This window comes from Ascaphus truei, chromosome 12, assembly GCF_040206685.1.
Source record: "Ascaphus truei isolate aAscTru1 chromosome 12, aAscTru1.hap1, whole genome shotgun sequence".
In the NCBI taxonomy this organism is placed as follows: domain Eukaryota; kingdom Metazoa; phylum Chordata; class Amphibia; order Anura; family Ascaphidae; genus Ascaphus; species Ascaphus truei.
The window spans coordinates 46,328,784-46,349,210 of NC_134494.1; the positions used below are offsets into that span (position 1 = coordinate 46,328,784).

At 53.9% G+C, this 20,427-nt stretch overlaps 1 protein-coding gene across 6 annotated transcripts in view; it reads left to right on the forward strand.

Annotated features, from left to right (window-relative positions):
* SHANK2 (SH3 and multiple ankyrin repeat domains 2) overlaps nucleotides 1-20,427 on the forward strand; it is a 468,530-nt gene that overhangs the window by 80,692 nt on the left and 367,411 nt on the right. For all 6 annotated transcript variants that reach the window (XM_075567606.1, XM_075567608.1, XM_075567607.1 and 3 more), the window contains exon 2: nucleotides 1,211-1,438. In XM_075567606.1, the coding sequence (XP_075423721.1) occupies nucleotides 1,217-1,438 (222 nt within the window). In that variant the 5' untranslated portion in view covers nucleotides 1,211-1,216. The remainder of the gene's footprint in view (nucleotides 1-1,210; nucleotides 1,439-20,427) is intronic.

Consider the following 20,427-nt stretch of genomic DNA (forward strand, 5'->3'; position numbering starts at 1 on the left):
TTTCGCAGTGATGTGTGTTGTAGTTGCATTAGAGAACAAAACGGCATATTGAATTGTAGATGGTGTCAAATTTGCTAAGGTGGGTTTGGGGTGCCCAGCTATATACTATGTCCCCATAGTCAATAATTGACATTAGCATCTGCTCTGCAATGTCCTTTCTGACCAGCAGGCTTAGGGAGGATTTGTTCCTGTAAAGTACACCTAGTTTGGCATAGGTTTTGGATGTCAGAGTATCAATGCTCAACCCACATGTTAAATGGGAGTCAAACCATATGCCCAGATATTTAAAACTAGTAACGGGCTAGGATGGTATTAGAGTTGATTCTGATCTGAAGCTCTGTCATTGGTAGCTTTAGGAATGTAGTCTTGGACCCAAATACCATTGTTACAGTCTTGTCAGTGTTTAAAAACAATTTGTTTTGGGAAATCAAATTTTCAAGTCTCAAAAAGTCAGACTGAAGTATGTGTTGAAGGTCAGAGAGGCTATGGCTGTGTGCATACAGGATTGTGTCATCTGCATACATGTGTATTGAAGCTTCCTTACAAGCTGTGGGAAGATCATTGATGAACACTGAGAAGAGTAGGGGCCCCAGAACAGAGCCTTGCGGGACACCACAGGTGATATCCAGGGGGTTGCAGTTAGAGCCTGAGATGGACACATGTTGGGATCTACCTGATAGGTTTGGAATGAACCCAGTTTAAATCATGTTCACCTATTCCCTATGTTGGTAACCTTTGGGCGCAGAGTAATACTAATAGAACATTGTGTTTTGGTGTCTCCTCCAGTGAGAGACTGCGGTGTGTATGATAATTCCCTGTTATGTTAGACCATGTGGAGACATTACTCTGCTAATGATAAAGAAAATGATAGGTTAGATAATTGTTAAGGACTTAATAGTAGCCAGGTATAATTTTAAGCACACATTTAAGATCACTGTTATAATTAGTTAAATAATTGTTAGAAGTGATTCTGGTATTCATGTTGAAATACATTGTCTCGATTCATCTATTTTCCTTTATCTCTCTCTTTATCACTATTTATCTTTCTCTATTTTTGCATATGTCTCTCGCTCTGCCTCTACATTTCTTCCTCTCTCTTCTCTCCCTCTCTGATTATTCTCCCTTTTCTCCAACATCTGACCGTTCTCTCCCTTTCTCTCATTCTCTCTACCTCATTCGATGTCTCTTCCCTTGTCTCCTCTAACTCTAGGGCCTCATGGTGAATGGCGCTGACATGCCGCGCAGTCCCACCTCTAGTGAAGATGAGATGGCGAAAAGCTTTTCAGACTATTCAATGGAGTCCGAATCTGACAGTTCAAAAGAAGAGACCATTTATGACACCATCCGAGCCACTGCAGAGCGCCCAACCAGCCGACTGGAGGACATCCAGACCAACACCATGGTCATCAGAGTCGCAATTCCGGATCTACAGCAAACTGTAAGTGAGGGGCGCCGGCTGTTTGGGGAGATGGGACTTTTTCTCAGGCCAGAGTTTAAAAGCAAACTTCTCAGTGAGCAAGTTGTAGGGAGTCAGAATATTGAATTGAAGGCTCTCAACAAAGATTTTATTTTGTTGAAATATTTAATTGGAGGGTCTTACAAATATTAACAGTGTGAGCTGTGCACTCCCCCAGTTACCTGTGCTCAGTGTGAGCTGTGCACTCCCCCAATTACCTGTGCTCAGTGTGAGCTGTGCACTCCCCCAGTTACCTGTGCTCAGTGTGAGCTGTGCACTCCCCCAGTTACCTGTGCTCAGTGTGAGCTGTGCACTCCCTCAGTTACCTGTGCTCAGTGTGAGCTGCGCACTCCCCCAGTTACCTGTGCTCAGTGTGAGCTGTGCACTCCCCCAGTTACCTGTGCTCAGTGTGAGCTGTGCACTCCCCCAGTTACCTGTGCTCAGTGTGAGCTGTGCACTCCCCCAGTTACCTATGCTCAGTGTGAGCTGTGCACTCCCCCAGTTACCTGTGCTCAGTGTGAGCTGTGCACTCCCCCAGTTACCTGTGCTCAGTGAGAGCTGTGCACTCCCCCAGTTACCTGTGCTCAGTGTGAGCTGTGCACTCCCCCAGTTACCTGTGCTCAGTGTGAGCTGTGCACTCCCCCAGTTACCTGTGCTCAGTGTGAGCTGCGCACTCCCCCAGTTACCTGTGCTCAGTGTGAGCTGTGCACTCCCCCAGTTACCTGTGCTCAGTGTGAGCTGTGCACTCCCCCAGTTACCTGTACTCAGTGTGAGCTGCGCACTCCCCCAGTTACCTGTGCTCAGTGTGAGCTGTGCACTCCCCCAGTTACCTGTGCTCAGTGTGAGCTGTGCACTCCCCCAGTTACCTGTGCTCAGTGGGAGCTCTGCACTCCCCCAGTTACCTGTGCTCAGTGTGAGCTCTGCACTCCCCCAGTTACCTGTGCTCAGTGTGAGCTGTGCACTCCCCCAGTTACCTGTGCTCAGTGGGAGCTGTGCACTCCCCCAGTTACCTGTGCTCAGTGTGAGCTCTGCACTCCCCCAGTTACCTGTGCTCAGTCTGAGCTGTGCACTCCCCCAGTTACCTGTGCTCAGTGTGAGCTGTGCACTCCCCCAGTTACCTGTGCTCAGTGTGAGTTGTGCACTCACCCAGTTACCTGTGCTCAGTGTGAGCTCTGCACTCCCCCAGTTACCTGTGCTCAGTGGGAGCTGCACACTCCCCCAGTTACCTGTGCTCAGTGGGAGCTGTGCACTCCCCCAGTTACCTGTGCTCAGTGGGAGCTCTGCACTCCCCCAGTTACCTGTGCTCAGTGTGAGCTGCGCACTCCCCCAGTTACCTGTGCTCAGTGTGAGCTCTGCACTCCCCCAGTTACCTGTGCTCAGTGTGAGCTCTGCACTCCCCCAGTAACCTGTGCTCAGTGTGAGCTCTGCACTCCCCCAGTTACCTGTGCTCAGTGTGAGCTGTGCACTCCCCCAGTTACCTGTGCTCAGTGTGAGCTCTGCACTCCCCCAGTTACCTGTGCTCAGTGTGAGCTGTGCACTCCCCCAGTTACCTGTGCTCAGTGTGAGCTGTGCACTCCCCCAGTTACCTGTGCTCAGTGGGAGCTGTGCACTCCCCCAGTTACCTGTGCTCAGTGTGAGCTGTGCACTCCCCCAGTTACCTGTGCTCAGTGAGAGCTGTGCACTCCCCCAGTTACCTGTGCTCAGTGTGAGCTCTGCACTCCCCCAGTTACCTGTGCTCAGTGTGAGCTCTGCACTCCCCCAGTTACCTGTGCTCAGTGTGAGCTCTGCACTCCCCCAGTTACCTGTGCTCAGTGTGAGCTGCGCACTCCCCCAGTTACCTGTGCTCAGTGTGAGCTCTGCACTCCCCCAGTTACCTGTGCTCAGTGAGAGCTGTGCACTCCCCCAGTTACCTGTGCTCAGTGTGAGCTGTGCACTCCCCCAGTTACCTGTGCTCAGTGTGAGCTGTGCACTCCCCCAGTTACCTGTGCTCAGTGTGAGCTGTGCACTCCCCCAGTTACCTGTGCTCAGTGTGAGCTCTGCACTCCCCCAGTTACCTGTGCTCAGTGTGAGCTCTGCACTCCCCCAGTTACCTGTGCTCAGTGAGAGCTCTGCACTCCCCCAGTTACCTGTGCTCAGTGTGAGCTTTGCACTCCCCCAGTTACCTGTGCTCAGTGTGAGCTCTGCACTCCCCCAGTTACCTGTGCTCAGTGAGAGCTGTGCACTCCCCCAGTTACCTGTGCTCAGTGTGAGCTGTGCACTCCCCCAGTTACCTGTGCTCAGTGTGAGCTGTGCACTCCCCCAGTTACCTGTGCTCAGTGTGAGCTCTGCACTCCCCCAGTTACCTGTGCTCAGTGGGAGCTGTGCACTCCCCCAGTTACCTGTGCTCAGTGTGAGCTCTGCACTCCCCCAGTTACCTGTGCTCAGTGAGAGCTGTGCACTCCCCCAGTTACCTGTGCTCAGTGTGAGCTCTGCACTCCCCCAGTTACCTGTGCTCAGTGTGAGCTGCGCACTCCCCCAGTTACCTGTGCTCAGTGAGAGCTCTGCACTCCCCCAGTTACCTGTGCTCAGTGAGAGCTGTGCACTCCCCCAGTTACCTGTGCTCAGTGAGAGCTGTGCACTCCCCCAGTTACCTGTGCTCAGTGTGAGCTGTGCACTCCCCCAGTTACCTGTGCTCAGTGGGAGCTGTGCACTCCCCCAGTTACCTGTGCTCAGTGTGAGCTCTGCACTCCCCCAGTTACCTGTGCTCAGTGGGAGCTGCACACTCCCCCAGTTACCTGTGCTCAGTGTGAGCTCTGCACTCCCCCAGTTACCTGTGCTCAGTGTGAGCTGTGCACTCCCCCAGTTACCTGTGCTCAGTGTGAGCTCTGCACTCCCCCAGTTACCTGTGCTCAGTGTGAGCTCTGCACTCCCCCAGTTACCTGTGCTCAGTGTGAGCTGTGCACTCCCTCAGTTACCTGTGCTCAGTGTGAGCTGCGCACTCCCCCAGTTACCTGTGCTCAGTGTGAGCTCTGCACTCCCCCAGTTACCTGTGCTCAGTGTGAGCTGTGCACTCCCCCAGTTACCTGTGCTCAGTGGGAGCTGTGCACTCCCCCAGTTACCTGTGCTCAGTGTGAGCTGCGCACTCCCCCAGTTACCTGTGCTCAGTGTGAGCTGCGCACTCCCCCAGTTACCTGTGCTCAGTGTGAGCTGTGCACTCCCCCAGTTACCTGTGCTCAGTGTGAGCTGTGCACTCCCCCAGTTACCTGTGCTCAGTGTGAGCTGTGCACTCCCCCAGTTACCTGTGCTCAGTGTGAGCTGTGCACTCCCCCAGTTACCTGTGCTCAGTGTGAGCTGTGCACTCCCCCAGTTACCTGTGCTCAGTGGGAGCTCTGCACTCCCCCAGTTACCTGTGCTCAGTGTGAGCTGTGCACTCCCCCAGTTACCTGTGCTCAGTGTGAGCTGTGCACTCCCCCAGTTACCTGTGCTCAGTGTGAGCTGTGCACTCCCCCAGTTACCTGTGCTCAGTGTGAGCTCTGCACTCCCCCAGTTACCTGTGCTCAGTGTGAGCTGCGCACTCCCCCAGTTACCTGTGCTCAGTGTGAGCTCTGCACTCCCCCAGTTACCTGTGCTCAGTGTGAGCTGCGCACTCCCCCAGTTACCTGTGCTCAGTGTGAGCTGTGCACTCCCCCAGTTACCTGTGCTCAGTGTGAGCTGTGCACTCCCCCAGTTACCTGTGCTCAGTGTGAGCTGCACACTCCCCCAGTTACCTGTGCTCAGTGTGAGCTCTGCACTCCCCCAGTTACCTGTGCTCAGTGGGAGCTCTGCACTCCCCCAGTTACCTGTGCTCAGTGTGAGCTGTGCACTCCCCCAGTTACCTGTGCTCAGTGTGAGCTGTGCACTCCCCCAGTTACCTGTGCTCAGTGTGAGCTGTGCACTCCCCCAGTTACCTGTGCTCAGTGTGAGCTCTGCACTCCCCCAGTTACCTGTGCTCAGTGTGAGCTGCGCACTCCCCCAGTTACCTGTGCTCAGTGTGAGCTCTGCACTCCCCCAGTTACCTGTGCTCAGTGTGAGCTGTGCACTCCCCCAGTTACCTGTGCTCAGTGGGAGCTCTGCACTCCCCCAGTTACCTGTGCTCAGTGTGAGCTGTGCACTCCCCCAGTTACCTGTGCTCAGTGTGAGCTGTGCACTCCCCCAGTTACCTGTGCTCAGTGTGAGCTGTGCACTCCCCCAGTTACCTGTGCTCAGTGTGAGCTCTGCACTCCCCCAGTTACCTGTGCTCAGTGTGAGCTCTGCACTCCCCCAGTTACCTGTGCTCAGTGTGAGCTGTGCACTCCCTCAGTTACCTGTGCTCAGTGTGAGCTGTGCACTCCCCCAGTTACCTGTGCTCAGTGGGAGCTGCACACTCCCCCAGTTACCTGTGCTCAGTGTGAGCTCTGCACTCCCCCAGTTACCTGTGCTCAGTGTGAGCTCTGCACTCCCCCAGTTACCTGTGCTCAGTGTGAGCTGTGCACTCCCCCAGTTACTTGTGCTCAGTGTGAGCTGTGCACTCCCCCAGTTACCTGTGCTCAGTGGGAGCTCTGCACTCCCACAGTTACCTGTGCTCAGTGTGAGCTGTGCACTCCCCCAGTTACCTGTGCTCAGTGTGAGCTGTGCACTCCCCCAGTTACCTGTGCTCAGTGTGAGCTGTGCACTCCCCCAGTTACCTGTGCTCAGTGTGAGCTGTGCACTCCCCCAGTTACCTGTGCTCAGTGTGAGCTGTGCACTCCCCCAGTTACCTGTGCTCAGTGTGAGCTGTGCACTCCCCCAGTTACCTGTGCTCAGTGTGAGCTCTGCACTCCCCCAGTTACCTGTGCTCAGTGAGAGCTGTGCACTCCCCCAGTTACCTGTGCTCAGTGAGAGCTGTGCACTCCCCCAGTTACCTGTGCTCAGTGGGAGCTGTGCACTCCCCCAGTTACCTGTGCTCAGTGGGAGCTGTGCACTCCCCCAGTTACCTGTGCTCAGTGGGAGCTGTGCACTCCCCCAGTTACCTGTGCTCAGTGTGAGCTGTGCACTCCCCCAGTTACCTGTGCTCAGTGTGAGCTGTGCACTCCCCCAGTTACCTGTGCTCAGTGGGAGCTGTGCACTCCCCCAGTTACCTGTGCTCAGTGTGAGCTCTGCACTCCCCCAGTTACCTGTGCTCAGTGTGAGCTGTGCACTCCCCCAGTTACCTGTGCTCAGTGTGAGCTCTGCACTCCCCCAGTTACCTGTGCTCAGTGTGAGCTGTGCACTCCCCCAGTTACCTGTGCTCAGTGTGAGCTGTGCACTCCCCCAGTTACCTGTGCTCAGTTTGAGCTCTGCACTCCCCCAGTTACCTGTGCTCAGTGTGAGCTGTGCACTCCCCCAGTTACCTGTGCTCAGTGTGAGCTCTGCACTCCCCCAGTTACCTGTGCTCAGTGTGAGCTGTGCACTCCCCCAGTTACCTGTGCTCAGTGTGAGCTGTGCACTCCCCCAGTTACCTGTGCTCAGTGTGAGCTGTGCACTCCCCCAGTTACCTGTGCTCAGTGGGAGCTCTGCACTCCCCCAGTTACCTGTGCTCAGTGTGAGCTCTGCACTCCCCCAGTTACCTGTGCTCAGTGTGAGCTGTGCACTCCCCCAGTTACCTGTGCTCAGTGTGAGCTGTGCACTCCCCCAGTTACCTGTGCTCAGTGTGAGCTGTGCACTCCCCCAGTTACCTGTGCTCAGTGTGAGCTGCACACTCCCCCAGTTACCTGTGCTCAGTGTGAGCTGTGCACTCCCCCAGTTACCTGTGCTCAGTGGGAGCTGCACACTCCCCCAGTTACCTGTGCTCAGTGTGAGCTGTGCACTCCCCCAGTTACCTGTGCTCAGTGGGAGCTGTGCACTCCCCCAGTTACCTGTGCTCAGTGTGAGCTGTGCACTCCCCCAGTTACCTGTGCTCAGTGTGAGCTGTGCACTCCCCCAGTTACCTGTGCTCAGTGTGAGCTGCACACTCCCCCAGTTACCTGTGCTCAGTGTGAGCTGTGCACTCCCCCAGTTACCTGTGCTCAGTGGGAGCTGTGCACTCCCCCAGTTACCTGTGCTCAGTGTGAGCTGTGCACTCCCCCAGTTACCTGTGCTCAGTGTGAGCTGTGCACTCCCCCAGTTACCTGTGCTCAGTGGGAGCTGTGCACTCCCCCAGTTACCTGTACTCAGTGGGAGCTGTGCACTCCCCCAGTTACCTGTACTCAGTGGGAGCTGTGCACTCCCCCAGTTACCTGTGCTCAGTGTGAGCTGTGCACTCCCCCAGTTACCTGTGTTCAGTGTGAGCTCTGCACTCCCCCAGTTACCTGTGTTCAGTGTGAGCTCTGCACTCCCCCAGTTACCTGTGCTCAGCGTGAGCTCTGCACTCCCCCAGTTACCTGTGCTCAGTGTGAGCTCTGCACTCCCCCAGTTACCTGTGCTCAGTGGGAGCTGCACACTCCCCCAGTTACCTGTGCTCAGTGTGAGCTCTGCACTCCCCCAGTTACCTGTGCTCAGTGTGAGCTGTGCACTCCCCCAGTTACCTGTGCTCAGTGTGAGCTGTGCACTCCCCCAGTTACCTGTGCTCAGTGTGAGCTGTGCACTCCCCCAGTTACCTGTGCTCAGTGTGAGCTGTGCACTCCCCCAGTTACCTGTGCTCAGTGTGAGCTCTGCACTCCCCCAGTTACCTGTGCTCAGTGTGAGCTCTGCACTCCCCCAGTTACCTGTGCTCAGTGTGAGCTGTGCACTCCCCCAGTTACCTGTGCTCAGTGGGAGCTGTGCACTCCCCCAGTTACCTGTGCTCAGTGTGAGCTGTGCACTCCCCCAGTTACCTGTGCTCAGTGTGAGCTGTGCACTCCCCCAGTTACCTGTGCTCAGTGTGAGCTCTGCACTCCCCCAGTTACCTGTGCTCAGTGTGAGCTGTGCACTCCCCCAGTTACCTGTACTCAGTGTGAGCTCTGCACTCCCCCAGTTACCTGTGCTCAGTGAGAGCTGTGCACTCCCCCAGTTACCTGTGCTCAGTGTGAGCTGTGCACTCCCCTAGTTACCTGTGCTCAGTGTGAGCTGTGCACTCCCCCAGTTACCTGTGCTCAGTGTGAGCTGTGCACTCCCCTAGTTACCTGTGCTCAGTGTGAGCTGTGCACTCCCCCAGTTACCTGTTCTCAGTGGGAGCTGTGCACTCCCCCAGTTACCTGTGCTCAGTGTGAGCTGTGCACTCCCCCAGTTACCTGTGCTCAGTGTGAGCTCTGCACTCCCCCAGTTACCTGTGCTCAGTGTGAGCTGTGCACTCCCCCAGTTACCTGTGCTCAGTGTGAGCTGTGCACTCCCCCAGTTACCTGTGCTCAGTGGGAGCTGCACACTCCCCCAGTTACCTGTGCTCAGTGGGAGCTGTGCACTCCCCCAGTTACCTGTGCTCAGTGGGAGCTGCACACTCCCCCAGTTACCTGTGCTCAGTGGGAGCTGTGCACTCCCCCAGTTACCTGTGCTCAGTGTGAGCTGTGCACTCCCCCAGTTACCTGTGCTCAGTGGGAGCTGTGCACTCCCCCAGTTACCTGTGCTCAGTGTGAGCTCTGCACTCCCCTAGTTACCTGTGCTCAGTGTGAGCTGTGCACTCCTCCAGTTACCTGTGCTCAGTGTGAGCTGTGCACTCCCCCAGTTACCTGTGCTCAGTGTGAGCTGTGCACTCCCCCAGTTACCTGTGCTCAGTGTGAGCTCTGCACTCCCCCAGTTACCTGTGCTCAGTGTGAGCTGTGCACTCCCCCAGTTACCTGTGCTCAGTGTGAGCTCTGCACTCCTCCAGTTACCTGTGCTCAGTGTGAGCTCTGCACTCCCCCAGTTACCTGTGCTCAGTGTGAGCTGTGCACTCCCCCAGTTACCTGTGCTCAGTGTGAGCTGTGCACTCCCCTAGTTACCTGTGCTCAGTGTGAGCTGTGCACTCCCCCAGTTACCTGTTCTCAGTGGGAGCTGTGCACTCCCCCAGTTACCTGTGCTCAGTGTGAGCTGTGCACTCCCCCAGTTACCTGTGCTCAGTGTGAGCTCTGCACTCCCCCAGTTACCTGTGCTCAGTGTGAGCTGTGCACTCCCCCAGTTACCTGTGCTCAGTGTGAGCTGTGCACTCCCCTAGTTACCTGTGCTCAGTGTGAGCTGTGCACTCCCCCAGTTACCTGTGCTCAGTGTGAGCTGTGCACTCCCCTAGTTACCTGTGCTCAGTGTGAGCTGTGCACTCCCCCAGTTACCTGTTCTCAGTGTGAGCTGTGCACTCCCCCAGTTACCTGTGCTCAGTGGGAGCTGCACACTCCCCCAGTTACCTGTGCTCAGTGGGAGCTGTGCACTCCCCCAGTTACCTGTGCTCAGTGGGAGCTGCACACTCCCCCAGTTACCTGTGCTCAGTGGGAGCTGTGCACTCCCCCAGTTACCTGTGCTCAGTGTGAGCTGTGCACTCCCCCAGTTACCTGTGCTCAGTGGGAGCTGTGCACTCCCCCAGTTACCTGTGCTCAGTGTGAGCTCTGCACTCCCCTAGTTACCTGTGCTCAGTGTGAGCTGTGCACTCCTCCAGTTACCTGTGCTCAGTGTGAGCTGTGCACTCCCCCAGTTACCTGTGCTCAGTGTGAGCTGTGCACTCCCCCAGTTACCTGTGCTCAGTGTGAGCTCTGCACTCCCCCAGTTACCTGTGCTCAGTGTGAGCTGTGCACTCCCCCAGTTACCTGTGCTCAGTGTGAGCTCTGCACTCCTCCAGTTACCTGTGCTCAGTGTGAGCTCTGCACTCCCCCAGTTACCTGTGCTCAGTGTGAGCTGTGCACTCCCCCAGTTACCTGTACTCAGTGTGAGCTGTGCACTCCCCCAGTTACCTGTACTCAGTGTGAGCTGTGCACTCCCCCAGTTACCTGTACTCAGTGTGAGCTGTGCACTCCCCATTGCCCTCTCTGTAATAATCCTCATTTTCCTTGGCCACATATTTTCTCCCTCTGGCACTGACCTGGCAGAATACTCTAATGCCTCATACTGTGTTATAGTATCAGGGCGAATATTTCCAACAGTGGCAAACGGGTTCTGGTTTTATTTCATTATTTCCCAGTCTAAGTATAAAAAAGTAACAGCCTTTCCAGCATGTGTGTGCCAGACTGTACGGAGCACACTGTGTTCCAATAAGACGTTTCTTTTATTTGGGGTGGCATTTCTGGGTCACATGGGAGCCCCTGTGTCACCGCAGGTTAGATCAGGCAGCGGGGTTTGCTCGCAGGCGCCTTGTTTCGCTGCTGAAACATCACAGTTTGATACACACAGCAGCACCACGGAATGTGCTTTGCAAATCGGAGCAATGCAGCTGCATTGTTCTGCCCACGGAAGATGCTGCTCTGTGTTAACACAGATTTCCAACTCTTTAACCTAATAATACAAATGAGGTAAGTTAGGGAGATGCAGGAGGGAGCGGCAGAGCAATTACATTTTTCACTATCTATGTATGTACTGTATGTCTTTATTTATATAGCGCCATTAATGTACATAGCGCGTCACAGCAGTAATACACGTGGTAATCATATAAATAGCAAATAATACAAATAACACATAAAGGGGAGAAGCGCTTCAGTCATAAAAGTAACATGTAGGAAGAGGAGTCCCTGCCCCGAAGAGCTTACAATCGAATTGGTAGGTAGGAAGAACGTACAGAGACAGTAGAGGGCGTTCAGGTAAGTGCGTCTGCAGGGGGCCAAGGTTTATGTATCAGGTGTAAAGTATCAGCCACAGTGCTATTCATATGCTTCCCTAAGCAGGTGTGTTTTAAGATGGGTCTTAAAGCTTTACATTCTTCTGCCCCTCCTTACATCTCAGCCCTAATTTCTCGTTATGCACCATCCAGACTCTTGCGTTCTTCTCAAGGATGTCTTCTTTCTATCCCCTTTGTATCTAAAGCCCTCTCCCGCCTTAAACCTTTCTCACTGACTGCCCCACACCTCTGGAATGCCGTTCCCCTCAGTACCCGACTAGCACCCTCTCTATCCACCTTTAAGACCCAACTTAAGACCCACTTGCTTAAAGAATCATATGAATAGCACTGTGGATATTCTGAACACATGATACATAAAGCTTGGCTCCCTGCAGACGCACTTACCAGAACTCCCTCCTACTGTCTCTGTACGTTCTCCCTACCTACCAATTAGATTGTAAGCTCCTCGGGGCAGGGACTCCTCTTCCTTAATGTTACTTTAATGTCTGAAGCACTTATTCCCATTATGTGTTATTTGTATTACTTTTTATTTATATGATACTAGCTGAGAGACCTGGCGTTGCCCGGGATGTAATTTTGGGGGGGGCGTACGACAGGGTTAGGCTTCCCCCCCCCCCTTGACAGCTAGGTGGGTGACTGAGTTGACTGAGTGTGTGGGTGACTGTGTGGGTGGGTGGCTGACACTTGACTGAGTGGGTGGGTGGGTTGGTGACTGAGTGGGTGACTTTGGGTCGGTGACTGGGTGGGTGACTTTGGGTCGGTTTGACTTTGGGTCGGTAGGTGGGTGACTTTGGGTCGGTGGGTGGGTGACTTTGGGTCGGTGGGTGTGTGACTTTGGGTTGGTGGGTGTGTGACTTTGGGTCGGTGGGTGGGTGACTTTGGGTCGGTGGGTGGGTGACTTTGGGTCGGTGGGTGACTTTGGGTCGGTGGGTGGGTGACTTTGGGTAGGTGGGTGGGTGGGTGACTCTGGGTTGGTGGGTGGGTGGGTGAGTTTGGGTCGGTGGGTGGGTCGGTGACTGGGTGACTTTTTCAGGGTCGGTGACTGGGTGGGTCAGTGACTGGGGTCGGTGACTGGGTGGGTCAGTGAGTGGGTAGGTGGGGTCGGTGAGTGGGTGGGTGGGGTCGGTGAGTGGGTGGGTGGGGTCAGTGACTGGGTGGGTGGTTTTGGGTGAGACTGGGTAGGTGAGTGTGAGACTGAATGGGTGGGTGAGTGTGAGACTGAATGGGTGGGTGAGTGTGAGACTGAATGGGTGGGTGAGTGTGAGACTGAATGGGTGGGTGAGTGTGAGACTGAATGGGTGGGTGAGTGGGAGACTGAATGGGTGGGTGAGTGGGAAACTGAATGGGTGGATGAGTGGGAAACTGAATGGGTGGGTGAGTGGGAAACTGAATGGGTGGGTGAGTGGGAAACTGAATGGGTGGGTGAGTGGGAAACTGAATGGGTGGGTGAGTGGGAGACTGAGTGGGAGAGTGGGTGGGAGACTGACTGGGTGGGAGACTGACTGGGTGGGTGAGTGGGAGACTGACTGGGTGGGTGAGTGTGTGACTGACTGGGTGGGTGAGTGGGTGACTGACTGGGTGGGTGAGTGGGTGACTGACTGGGTGAGTGGGTGACTGACTGGGTGGGTGAGTGGGTGACTGACTGGGTGGGTGAGTGGGTGACTGACTGGGTGGGTGAGTGGGTGACTGACTGGGTGGGTGAGTGGGTGACTGACTGGGTGGGTGAGTGGGTGACTGACTGGGTGGGTGAGTGGGTGACTGACTGGGTGACTGACTGGGTGAGTGAGTGGGTGGGTGAGTGGGTGACTGACTGAATGGGTGGGTGACTGACTGAATGGGTGACTGAATGGGTGGGTGACTGAGTGACTGGGTGTGTGACTGAGTGACTGGGTGGGTGACTGAGTGGGTGGGTGACTGAGTTGACTGGGTGGGTGGGTGACTGAGTGGGTGGGTGACTGAGTGGGTGGGTGACTGGGTGGGTGTGTGGGTGGGTGACTGGATGGGTGACTGGGTGGGTGGGTGGGTGACTGACTGGGTGGGTGACTGACTGGGTGGGTGACTGACTGGGTGGGTGACTTGACTGAGTGAGTGAGTGGGTGGGTGACTGAGTGGGTGGGTGACTAAGTGAGTTTTTGAGTGACTAAGTGAGTGGGTGGGTGGGTTACTGAGTGGGTGGGTGACTGAGTGGGTGGGTGGGTGACTGTGTATGTAATTATTGTGTGTGATTTTTGATTGTGTGGGGTGTGTGTGTGGATGAGTGAGTGTGTGATGTGATAGTGAGTGTGTGGTGTGTGAGTGTGTGTGTCAGTGTTGGTTAGTTGAGTGTTTGTGTGCAATAAATTAGACAGATGTGTAAATAGTAATGTTTTGTGTAAAATATGTTATTGAAAGGAAGAGGTGATTTATTGTGCTAAGTGTGTTAGTAGCGGAGGTGTTGTGTTGTTGTATATGTTTGTGTGTGGTGGGATGTTGATGTGCAATGGGAGTGGGTGGTGAGACGTGTAAATGTGCATTGTATTCAGTGTAGTGTGTATGGTGAAGGGTAGGTAATTGGAACAGTGGGTTGGGTGTGTGTGTTTGTTTAGTGGTGGTTGTGTTGTGTGTGGTAGTTAAGGTTATGTTGAAGTGTTGTTTTGTGTGTTGTATCAGCAGAGGAGGTTGGTGTGTGTGTGTGAGTACGTGTGTTGCGTGGTTGAGGGCGTGTGGCGTTGCTGAGTGCGTGTGTGTGTGCATGTGTTTGTGTATTTGTGTGTGTGTTGTGTGTGATGGTGTGTGGTGTGTGTGAGAGCATGTGTGTATGTGGCGTGTGTGATGGCATGTGTGTGTGTATGACGCATGTTGTGTGTGTGAGTGCGTGTTGTTGGTCATAGACATGTTGTAAATTGCATGTTTTTGAGTGTAGTGTGTGTATTATGAGGGTGAAGGTGAGGTGTGATTTGTTGTTATGTGTGGCATAGAATGACAGGATGTTTGCGTGTGTGTGTGTGTATGAGGGGGTTTTGTGTGGGTGAGTGTTGTGTGTGAGTGGTGGTGTGAGAAGTGTTTTAGAATAAATTATACAGACAGTGAAATTGTTAGGAAAACATATTTTATTGTAAGGAACAGCTGAGTTTCAGTGGTAGGTGTTGTCATACAGTGTGTGAGGTAGCGGGAGTGACATTGGTGGCATGCTGTTTGACTGTAGTCCGCGGCGTTGCGGTCCGGTTGCGGAGGGAGATGTGTGAGGTGCAGGAGATGTCAGGCGTGCTGGTTGTTCCGCGGGAGGTAGAGTGTGTGAGGTAGCGGGATAGCGGGAGTGACATCGGTGGCATGGTGTGTGGTGTGTGTGAGAGCATGTGTGTGTGTTGCTGGTGTGTGATGGCGTGTGTGTGTGTATGAGGCATGTTGTGTGTGTGACGTGTGTGAGTGCGTGTTGTTGGTCATACACATGTTAAAAATGGCATGTTTTTGAGTGTAGTGTGTGGCATAGAATGACAGGATGTTTGCGTGTGTGTGTGTGTGTGTGTATGAGGGGGTTTTGTGTGGGTGAGTGTTGTGTACATTATACAGACAGTAAAATAGTTAGGAAAACATATTTTATTTCAACGAACATCTGATTTCCAGTGGTAGGTGTTGTCATACACTGTGTGAGGTAGCGGGATAGGGGGAGGAACATTGGTGGCATGGTGTGTGAGTGTAGGCCGCGGCCTCGCGGTCCGGTTGCGGTAGGGAGCTGTGTGAGGTGCAGGAGATGAGGCGTGCTGTGCGGTCCGCGGGAGCTACACTGTGTGAGGTAGCGGGACAGGGGGAGGGACATCGTTGCCATGGTGTGTGAGTGTAGGCCGCGGCCTCGCGGTCCGGTTGCGGTAGGGAGCTGTGTGAGGTGCAGGAGATGAGGCGTGCTGTGCGGTCCGCGGGAGCTACACTGTGTGAGGTAGCGGGATAGGGGGAGGGACATCGTTGCCATGGTGTGTGAGTGTAGGCCGCGGCCTCGCGGTCCGGTTGCGGTAGGGAGCTGTGTGAGGTGCAGGAGATGAGGCGTGCTGTGCGGTCCGCGGGAGCTACACTGTGTGAGGTAGCGGGATAGGGGGAGGGACATCGTTGCCATGGTGTGTGAGTGTAGGCCGCGGCCTCGCGGTCCGGTTGCGGTAGGGAGCTGTGTGAGGTGCAGGAGATGTGGCGTGCTGTGCGGTCCGCGGGAGCTACACTGTGTGAGGTAGCGGGATAGGGGGAGGGACATCGTTGCCATGGTGTGTGAGTGTAGGCCGCGGCCTCGCGGTCCGGTTGCGGTAGGGAGATGTGTGAGGTGCAGGAGATGTGAGGCGTGCTGTGCGGTCCGCGGGAGCTACACTGTGTGAGGTAGCGGGATAGGGGGAGGGACATTGGTGGCATGGTGTAGCGGGGTAGGGGGCCTCGCGGTCCGGTTGCGGTAGGGAGATGTGTGAGGTGCAGGAGATGTGAGGCGTGCTGTGCGGTTCGCGGGAGCTACACTGTGTGAGGTAGCGGGATAGGGGGAGGGACATTGGTGGCATGGTGTAGCGGGGTAGGGGGCCTCGCGGTCTGGTTGCGGTAGGGAGCTGTGTGAGGTGCAGGAGATGAGGCGTGCTGTGCGGTCCGCGGGAGCTACACTGTGTGAGGTAGCGGGATAGGGGGAGGGACATCGTTGCCATGGTGTGTGAGTGTAGGCCGCGGCCTCGCGGTCCGGTTGCGGTAGGGAGCTGTGTGAGGTGCAGGAGATGAGGCGTGCTGTGCGGTCCGCGGGAGCTACACTGTGTGAGGTAGCGGGATAGGGGGAGGGACATCGTTGCCATGGTGTGTGAGTGTAGGCCGCGGCCTCGCGGTCCGGTTGCGGTAGGGAGATGTGTGAGGTGCAGGAGATGTGAGGCGTGCTGTGCGGTCCGCGGGAGCTACACTGTGTGAGGTAGCGGGATAGGGGGAGGGACATTGGTGGCATGGTGTAGCGGGGTAGGGGGCCTCGCGGTCCGGTTGCGGTAGGGAGATGTGTGAGGTGCAGGAGATGTGAGGCGTGCTGTGCGGTTCGCGGGAGCTACACTGTGTGAGCTAGCGGGATAGGGGGAGGGACATTGGTGGCATGGTGTAGCGGGGTAGGGGGCCTTCCGGTCTGGTTGCGGTAGGGAGCTGTGTGAGGTGCAGGAGATGTGAGGCGTGCTGTGCGGTTCGCGGGAGCTACACTGTGTGAGCTAGCGGGATAGGGGGAGGGATATTGGTGGCATGGTGTAGCGGGGTAGGGGGCCTCGCGGTCCGGTTGCGGTAGGGAGCTGTGTGAGGTGCAGGAGATGTGGCGTGCTGTGCGGTTCGCGGGAGCTACACTGTGTGAGGTAGCGGGATAGGGGGAGGGACATCGTTGCCATGGTGTGTGAGTGTAGGCCGCGGCCTCGCGGTCCGGTTGCGGGAGGGAGATGTGTGGCGTGGAGGGGAGGGGGGGTTTGAAGAGGCAGTCTGCAGTGTTTGGTGTTGTGTGAATGTGTGTGTGTGCTGTGTTTGTGCGTTGTGTGTAGATTCTGTACCTCAGTGGTTCCCAAACTTTTTCGGCTCAAGGCTCCCCAAGGCGATCAGGATTTTTACGCGGCGCCCAAAGTAAAAACAAAGGTGTATATACATACCTAACAGTTGCAGTGCGCAGTTGGTGTCTCTCTCACACACTCTCACTCTCTCTGACCTCCCTCTCTCTCTCTCTGACCTCACTCTCTCTGACCTCACTCTCTCTCTCACTCTCTCTCTCTCAGACCTCTCTCTCTCTCTCTGACCTCACACTCTCTCTGACCTCCCTCTCTCTCTCTCTGACCTCACTCTCTCTCTCTGACCTCACTCTCTCTCTCTGACCTCACTCTCTCTCTCTGACCTCACTCTCTCTCTCTGACCTCACTCTCTCTCTCTCTCTGACCTCACTCTCTCTCTCTCTCTGACCTCACTCTCTCTCTCTGACCTCACTCTCTCTCTCTGACCTCACTCTCTCTCTCTGACCTCACTCTCTCTCTCTCTGACCTCACTCTCTCTCTCTCTGACCTCACTCTCTCTCTCTCTGACCTCACTCTCTCTCTCTCTCTGACCTCACTCTCTCTCTCAGTCTCCCGGTGCTGCTCCTCCAGCGTGCGCGCCGGGCCTCCCTCTCTCAGCGTCGCTGAGCCGGGCTGAACAGATGCACAAAGCCCCTGTATCTGTAATCAGCGCTGCTATAGTTCCTCTGGCCTGGGACATAGTAAGCGCTTAGGTGCTGCTGCTCGCTCTTGCTTGCTGCCGCTCGCTCTACCAGGAGCTTTTCGCTGTCCTGGCAGAGGAGACAGCAAGCGCGCTTGGTAGGCGGGTATCACTGTGTGTGTGTGTGTGTGTGTGTGTGTGTGTGTATTATATAATATTTAAAAATGAAAAAAAAAAAAGACATGTGAGAATAAATTATTTATTAACATTGTGCAACTTTGATAAATATATTCACACGCACACACCACACATATATATACACCACACATACACATTATATATACACATTATATATATATATATATATATATATATATATACACCACACATACATATATACACACCACACATATATATATATCTACTATATATATATATATACACACCACACATACACACATATATACATATATACATATATACATATATACATATATACACACACACACACACACACCACACATATATACACACACCCTGCAGCCCGTTTTTCACACACACACACACACACACACCCTGCAGCCCGTTTTTCACACACACCCTGCAGCCCGTTTTTCACACACACCCTGCAGGCCGTTTTTCACACACACCCTGCAGCCCGTTTTACACACACACACACACACACACACCCTGCAGGCCGTTTTTCACACACACCCTGCAGGCCGTTTTTCACACACACCCTGCAGCCCGTTTTACACACACACACACACACACACACACACACACACACACACACACACACACACACACACACACACACACACACACACACACACACACACACACACACACACACACACACACACACACACACACACACACACACACACACCTTGGTGCTGTCTGGTGGCTCTGCAGTTGCAATGCCGGGCAGGCTGCAGCCCCATTGGATGGGAGCGGTCACGTGACCGCTCCTCTGCTTCCCCTCAGAGGTTTTTTTTTTTTTTTTTAAATGAGCTAGCAGCCCTTGTTTCCCGCTGCTGGCGGCCCTGATCGCGGCGCCCCTCTAGCCAAGCCGCACAGTTTGGGAAACACTGCTGTACCTGATTCGGCAGTCTGTGGTAGCAGACGTGAAGGTTTTGATAGCTGTGAAGCGTGGCCCCAGAGCGTTCCCAAAACTCAGTGAGGGGTGGGACAGTGTGGAAGTATTAGGGCATTGGTGTTGGACGCAGGCCAATGAGAGGTGTGCGGGGGCGGGCATTGGACGCAGGCCAATGAGAGTCAGTGAGGGGTGGGACGCAAGCCAATGAGAGGTGTGCGGGGGCGGGCATTGGACGCAGGCCAATGAGAGTCAGTGAGGGGTGGGACGCAGGCCAATGAGAGGTGTGCGGGGGCGGGCATTGGACGCAGGCCAATGAGAGTCAGTGAGGGGTGGGACAGTGTGGCATTGGTGTTGGACGTAGGCCAATGAGAGGTGTGCGGGGGCGGGCATGGCCTGAGCAGGAGTGACAGGCCCAAGGTCCAATGCGATTGACCCTTGGGACGCAGACATACAGTGATTTCACAAATATATAATAGATGTGTTACTACTGTGAAGAGCTATGTACATTTATGGCGCTATATAAATAAAGACATACAATACAAGGGCATTTCAGAGGTGTGGGGCAGTCGGTGAGAAAAGGTTTAGGGCGGGAGAGGGCTTTAGATACAAAGGGGAGTAGAGAGAAGACATACTACCCCCACAATGATGGGAGTAGACCATACATTGTTGAGACATTGAGCTAATTACATATAAACGCGTAGCTTTTTTCTGACTACACAATTGTTTTTATGGTTTTATCTTTGGAAAACGGCTGAAAATAAATGTGCTCAGACTTTAGAGAGTTTGTACTTGTCAAATTTACGTCAAAACTTGTTAAACCTAAAGATCCGATCTTTTATCCTCAGGTTTGCAGTGTGAGGTTCAGTAGTGAAAGGGATCCATGCTGTGTGCGACTCTATGTAACAGGGCTCTCTTACTGGCCGTTCATGGGTCGAAGGCAGCCCGAGAAGGGCCCCCGGGCTCCCTGCTCCCGACAGCTTCGTACTTTATTACTTACTAGCTGAGAGCCCCGGCGTTGCCCGGGATGTTTGTGGTGTGGGGGTGGCATTTGTACTTATTTGTCATAGTTGTTTAGGCAGCTAAGTGCAATGTTTCATACTAAACTCGTCAGGTAATGTAAATATAAATGGTACAGATGTTATAACTGCTGACTATAAAATGTTCAAATACAATAGTTTTCAAGCCTTTAAATGTAATTAATATTACAGTACAATAAGCTTGTGGCCCTTCTACTCCCGAAATTTCCCTGATCTGGCCCCATTTGGAGAACTAGATGAAGAGTCCTAGTGTACAACATAAGTATTATATGGACCCAAGTGAGCGGTTACAAGTCTTTCTCACTGATACAATGTGACACACATTGCCATGGATACACTGGAGCTAAAGTACGAGCAGTCACCCAGTGACACTTACCGCGTGGCTTTTAGCATCGGGTTGGTGACGCTGCCTGTCTCTCTAACTAGAAAAATAATGACATATTTCTGAGAATCAGCAGAAGGGCGTTATCGGAGTAACGGAGACCGTTAAACATTAATACCTCTCTGAAATAGAAACCACGGGGACTTTTGTGACAGGGTGAATGAACGTCACCAGCTATATGCCTGGCAGACGTATGTGTAGGTCTGCAGTGCAGCAGTGACGAGGTTAACTTTCAGCTGGGAAGCTCCTGACAATTAGAGTGGTCCCAGCTGCATAATTAAGGTGTTTTAAAACCCCCAGGCTGCACACACATGCAGGCTGTCTGATCAAGAGGGAGTACTGAAATGCTGAAGTAAGATTACTGCTCAAAGGTCTGTCTTCTAAGTACATGTTTGATGAACTGTCTGTTTTCCTGCATGTTGAAAAGAAGCTGTTTTGTTTTTGTATGCTGAAGAGAAGCTGTTTTGTTTTTGTGTGCTGTATTTTTAAAGGCTCAATAAATAAGCCTTATCAAGAGAACCCGCGTGTGGTTGCATGAACCCTGCAACATATGGTGTCAGAAGTGCCGGGATTTTGAGAGGCCCCTGTAGTTGAAGGGCCTCACACAAATTT